The sequence below is a fragment of the Chenopodium quinoa genome, unplaced genomic scaffold (genome assembly GCF_001683475.1).
Source record: "Chenopodium quinoa cultivar QQ74 unplaced genomic scaffold, ASM168347v1, whole genome shotgun sequence".
Lineage (NCBI taxonomy): Eukaryota > Viridiplantae > Streptophyta > Magnoliopsida > Caryophyllales > Amaranthaceae > Chenopodium > Chenopodium quinoa.
The window spans coordinates 3529655-3536047 of NW_018742461.1; the positions used below are offsets into that span (position 1 = coordinate 3529655).

Genomic DNA, 6393 nt, shown 5'->3' on the forward strand with positions numbered 1-6393 from the left:
TGGTCTTAAAATATTTTATATGTATATATAATATATACTCCATCCGACCTCACATAGTCACATCAACCTTAAAAACAGATTTGAGCCCAACACTTATCCGTTATCCTCACTAAACCTAAGTATTTTTCCTTGTTATTATTGCAAATAATAAAATAAGTTTAAGGTCCTTTTTTGTTCAACTTATTTTATCCATACAAAATAAGTGCAGGCAAAATAAATCAAATAGATTAAGACAAAAAAAATCGAATTACAAATATGTCAATTTCAAACAAAATAAGTTAAGATAAAATAAGCTCCCATAATTTTATATAAGTTCATATTAGATAAAGTAAATACAATAAGGCGTAAGTCTTTAATCTTTCAGAATTAACAAATTTTGTTTTCTTCCTCACAATACAAAGTTACTACTACAAATAGTTAATTTTATAAAAAAATAAATAAATCATAATTTAAGTAAAAATTCACACAGCACTCGTGCATCAACTATTCACACACTCCTTTTCACTATTCTGTGAAAAGACAAGTAAAAAAGATGGACATTCTTGTACTACATAAAAAAAAATAAAAAGAGGTAGGGAATTATATATTAAATTCTTATAGTCCAAGAAAATACATCAATGAACAAAAGATAGTGAGACCTTCTCAAGGACTTGGAGAGCTTCTTTCATAGAGGGTCTCTTTTGGGGCACCAAAGATGCACAACTAAACCCTAATTTAAATATGCTCATCATAGCTTCTTCTTTGCCCTGTATTTCAGCCCTAAGTGCAACATCAGCTATCCTTAAAACCCAATATCTATCCTCAAGCCCAGAACTTGGGGTCCATTGGCCCAATTCCCTGTCCAAATATACTTTACCAGTTAGAAGTTCAAGCAACACTATCCCAAATGAGTACACATCCCATTTTGGGTTAGGCTTGAGGTTCTTCAACGATTCGGGTGCGTGGTAAGGTGATCCAACTCCGTTCGTATTTCCAAACGGGTTGATATACGGGCTGCCACTCACCGAGAGATCTTGGGTACCGTCATACGAGCCCATGGATCTTTTGCTCCCAAACTGTCGAGCCGAGCCACTTCCTTTGTTGATACCATAAACAAGCCAGCTGAGCCCAAGGTCACTTATGATAGGTTCCATGTCTTGTGTTAGGAGAATGTTACTTGGTTTGATGTTAGCATGTACATATCTCTTGTCGTGAATATAGTTTAATCCCCTAGCAAGTCCTCTTGCAATCCTTAGCCGAGCTTCTAGCGGTAAATGATATGGCGTCGAACCACTCTTCTCTATAATTTTCGCCAATGATTGATAAAAAAATAAACAAAACATGAAAAGCATGCATTAGTGAAAGTAAAAGCAAGCGCATATAACAAAACCAACAAAAGATGACACAACTAAAGCAAATTTCACCATGAAAAGAGCTCAATTAATACCATAAAAACTTTACAAAGCTCCCTTAAATTAAGCTCAAATATAGTGTACTTTTTAAGTTTTAGCACTTCATAAAGCTAAACCCTTTCCTTAGCACATAATTTAGATCCTATCATAGTAATGAAGACTCTAATAATTAGGGATGTCAATGGGACGGGGCGGATGTTGGTCTTTCCATCCCCATCCCCACCTAAAATTTTCATATCCATCCCCGCCCCGACAGGTACAACTCCAAAACCATCCCCGCCCCACCCCCACCTAATCCCCACCTAAGACCTGCCTAATTCACGCCTCCTAAATACACAATCTTTCATAATTAATAATAATTGCAAAAAGAAAAAATTATTGTTAATATTACACATTTTTTTGTTTATAATACAAGTGTGTTATAAAGTATTATATTTATTTTACATAATTTTTTTTATAAAATATTATAAAAGTATATAATTTTATTATTAAAAATATATAAATGTGGGGATAGGGCGAGTACGAAGTGGGGCGGGGCGGGGCGGGGATGGGACGAGTACAACCTAAAATCCACCTCCGCCCCATCACCCATGGCGGATATGGTTTTTTTCCACATCCCCAACGGGACGGGGATGAGGCGGATCTCCTATTTGACCCGCCCCATTGACATCCCTTCCAATAATAGACCAAAACCTCTCATGTGTTAGTTTAATTTAACTTTTTCAGATCGTGAGAGCCCTTGAAAGTGACTAGATTAGGAGAACGGATAAGGGAATCCCTATCTTCAAAACCGGTAAAACACTAAAACTACCTAAACCGACCTCTTCTAACTACAAAAACTAATGCTTATTCGTCTCTCCTTCGGTACGAATGTATTTGGATATCAAAGTTACTTTACACAACTCCTTTTAAATAGTGGTGTTAATGTATTATAGGGTACTTTTTACAGCAAATTAAATCCTTTCCTTAGCTATATGAATATCCATTATTTGAAAGAGAAAGTATCAAAAAAAAAAAGAAGATTGTTTTATAAAACTAAAGTGGTACATTGGTTTTGAGTACCTGTAACTTTTCTGACCAAAAATATGGTTGAAAAAAAATACCACCGACAAAAAAGAAGAGAACAAAAAGTTTGGCTGATTGAGTTCACTTTGAGTATAACTACAGGCAAAATAAGCATGCATAAAATGCTATGATAGTAAAGCATTTTGCAGTTTGTATAACACATATTTTCTTTATTTTTAATTTCTTACAGTATATATTAAGAGTTACAGAGTACAAAATAGACGAGAGTTGATATCAATTTTTCATATACCATCACTTTAATCCACTAAACTAGTTGTCTTCCATTAAACACATTCCTATATTATTCAGAAAATGCGCGAAGCAAATACTCCATAAGTGATTAACTGACCCACCAGGCCACCACTAATCAAATTATGGAGTCCAAAGTCCTGTAGTTTTCTTGATGGACCAAATTTTGATATGATATTTTCTTATCTATGAATTTAGCCCGTGACACAAGGGAAGGAAATTTCCCAGATTCTATGATTTTTTTTTTTTATGTATTCATCTATTGTTTGGATGTCTGGACCAGCTTTAAAATCAGTGTATAACTACTGCTGAATCTGTCATATGGTTGTGGCAGAACAAAGATTTACTCTCAACATCAATAGCTCCCAAACAAATGATATGACAGTGGGCTAGAAACGCCCATGAGAAAGGAGTTTCTCGTCTTTAGGTGTATTTGGCCTTTTTCCTCCCCTAATCCACCGTGTTTTTTGATATAGAACACTAAAAACACGGTCCTTAAAGACGCACACAATGTTAGTGGTAATCTACACACTGGATAGACCGATAGTTCTTCACACTAGATCATCACTCCATTCTACCTCTAATTATGTTTGTTTTTTAGTTGCTTCTATTATTTGTGACTATAATCATTCAATCATACTACTTTAGACAAATTACACAGGTTTTTAGGCAAGTCACAAGAATTTTAACATATTAAAAAAATACGCTAAAGCAATGTCATTATGGCGCATGTTAAATTGTTAGTTACTTAGCTTTATGGTAAAAAACAAATTGTAACAGAAAAAAATGGCTTTTTTTTTTTTCTAGCAAATGACCCCATTAAACTCTGATTTTCTTAGTCCGTTTATGAGCTAATGTACTTGGCACTCTAGAAATTTACACTAAGAAATGTCATTCACCTAATCTGAAGACAAATTATGCTGGACTCATTATAAACAATCACATTAACAACAATTTAACCTAAAACATTTCCCAAAGATACCACATTTGTCAAAACATCATATCAAACAACCCAAAAAAAAGTGATAACATTACATCCCATAATAAAAACCCAAAAATTGACCATGCAAAATTTAAAAGGGTAAATCATATCCATACCTTAATAAAAACACTTTTTTTTTTATTCTATTAAAACACCTTAATAATCTTAATTAGTGTGTAGCATGTTCATACCAAGGGTCGACTTGAATAGAGACCAATTTACATATCATTGGGTCAATTAAGTCCACCGCGGTCATAATCGGAGTAAACTGTTGTGGTTAACACACTAACAAGTAACAATCCATCGGGTTAATATCGGATTGGGTTAATTGGTTACTAATCAACAAACCAAATCTAATTGCATGCATCACCCACATAAACAAACTATGCTAAAACAAAATTAAAAGAAGAAATTGAGAAAAGAACTTACTGTAAGCAGAAGTAGCAAGGCTGCCATTAGAAATATAATCATAAATGACAAGCTTTTCATCCGATGCCCAATAAAAGCCACGAACAAGAACCAAATTTGGATGCCTAATCTTAGCAATAGCCTTAATATGTCCTTCAAAATCCCTCAACTTGTGAATTGCAATCTCTCCTAACCTCCTAACAGCAAATGTAGTTCCATCTTGTAACACTGCTTTGTACACAATACTTGACCCACTAGCACCCAATATATACGCCGACGCCTTCAACAACGTCTCGGCTTCGAGCTCTGTCTCGCCGTCCACCATCACCAACGATCCTCCCCCTCCTCCACCTCCGCCGCCGGAACTATCACTCGGTTTCTCTCCATTCTCTCGCTTCTTCTGATCGTCATTGTCATCATCGGAACCATCGTTTTCGCTTTCCGAACTTGTTCTAGTATCTGTTGTTGCCCCTTCTTCACTTTGATCTCCTCCTTTGATGCAATAAGTGAAACACTTTTTGTGCAGCTTGTTGTTTGGAACCACTGTTGTTGCACTACTGTTAATTTGAACCAAGAAATGATCATTTCCTAACGTTGTTGGCGCTTTCTTTCCTGGAGGAAGATTATTATTACTACTACTAATATTATTGAAATCTTTTTCTGGACTTTGTTGTTGTTTAACCCTCTTATTTCTTAGCTGATAAAGATAAAAGAAAACAACCCCTAAAATCCCAACTCCAGCTAAATCAGCTACCGTAATTCCAACAATAGCAGCTGGTTTTAGACCATTGTTGTGACCACCCGAGTTCGAGTCTGAGTCTGAGTCTGAGTTTGAGTTCGAGTTGTCGATGGGTTTTGGAATCACGGCAATGGCAGGGGAAATTGAAGCAGAGACATTAGGTGGGGTGGAAAGTGTAGAAGGGATAACACACAAATTCTTCAATGGCTTCCCACACAACTCTTGATTCCCGGAGAAAAACTCCGGGTTTTGATCCATGAAAGGTTTCGACCCCGGGACTTGACCCGTCAAGTTATTGTAAGACACATCAATGGTGGCGTTTCCCGGAACATCTCCGGCAAAATCCGCCGGAATTTCGCCGGAGATTTTATTGTTAGACAGATTTAAGTACCTTAAAGAGGACCCCACTCCGAGATCAGCCGGTAACGAGCCATTGAAGAGATTGGAAGAGAGGTCGAGAATTTCAATAGAATGCGGAAAACCGGAAGGGACATTACCGGAAAAGTAATTCCCCTTCAGGGACAAAACCGTCAAATTATCGAAACTAGAGGTGAAATTAACGGGAAGGGGCCCACCAAATGCGTTATCGGAGAGATTGAGGAAGCTCAGGGAAGAGTGTGAAAAGACAGGAATACCCCCGGAAATTTCATTGGAGGAGAGAGAAAGTAGCTGAAGTTCAGAAGAGTTGAAGAGGGTGGGTGGTAAAGTACCATTGAAGGAATTATTGGATAAGTCGAGGTGTTGGAGATGTTCAATGAGGCCGAGATCAGACGGTATAGAACCCAAGAGCTGACTGTTGGGAAGGGCTAAGGTGATGACACGTTGATCAGGGGTGCAAACGACGCCGCTCCAAGTGCAAGGAGTTTCGTCGAGATAATCCCATGAGTCGAGTACTGATAATGGGTCGTTGAGGATGGAGTATTTGAGGGAAAGAAGGAAGGTTCCATCTGTGTTGAGGGAAACGAGCTGGTCGAGTTGTAAGGAGAGAATGATTACGAATAGCAGAGGGGAAAACGTGTTCAGGGCCGTTTTTGACATTTTAGAGAGTCGTAAACTCTTCTGAACTCATGGAGGAGGGAAAGGGGTGTAAATGAAAGAAAAGGGAGAAAAGAGAGGTTGAAGAAATGGAGGAGTTTTTGGTGAGGTTGTTTTGGTAACCAGAAGTGTGAGGAGGAGTAGTGGTTTGTTTGTTTGGTGATAATGATGGAGGAGGAGTTGGGGGGTTTAGAGGGGTGGGTCAAAGAATGACCCAAATATAGAAAAGGTGTACAATACTACAAGAGTACAAGTATTAATATTGTAGTAACTGTACTAGTGTACAATTATTATTACTAGTCTGTTTTTTTAGTGATGTGTGTTTTTCTTTTTATTGTGGTGGTGTAAAAGAGAGAATCTTTGAATGAATTTTGCAAGAGGACATAGTCACATAAGTACATGAGTTGGAAGCTTGCAGGTTTTACACTTGAGGGAATTGAAAGTCCACTTTTCGTACTTGTATTGGTTTTGTTACCACCCTTGGGCCTTGGATGTAGAATTGCTAATCGAATCAACATGTTGGG

General features: G+C 37.3%; 1 protein-coding gene across 1 annotated transcript; it reads right to left on the bottom strand.

Moving 5' to 3' along the window:
* Positions 1 to 300: 300 nt before the first annotated feature.
* On the bottom strand, positions 301 to 6393 carry LOC110718797 (probable LRR receptor-like serine/threonine-protein kinase At4g37250). The gene is made up of 2 exons (XM_021897708.1): positions 4117 to 6393; positions 301 to 1279 (listed from the first exon to the last, which is right to left on the bottom strand). Exons 1-2 carry the CDS (start codon positions 5870 to 5872, stop codon positions 615 to 617), a joined length of 2421 nt encoding a protein of 806 aa, XP_021753400.1. The 5' UTR covers positions 5873 to 6393; the 3' UTR covers positions 301 to 614.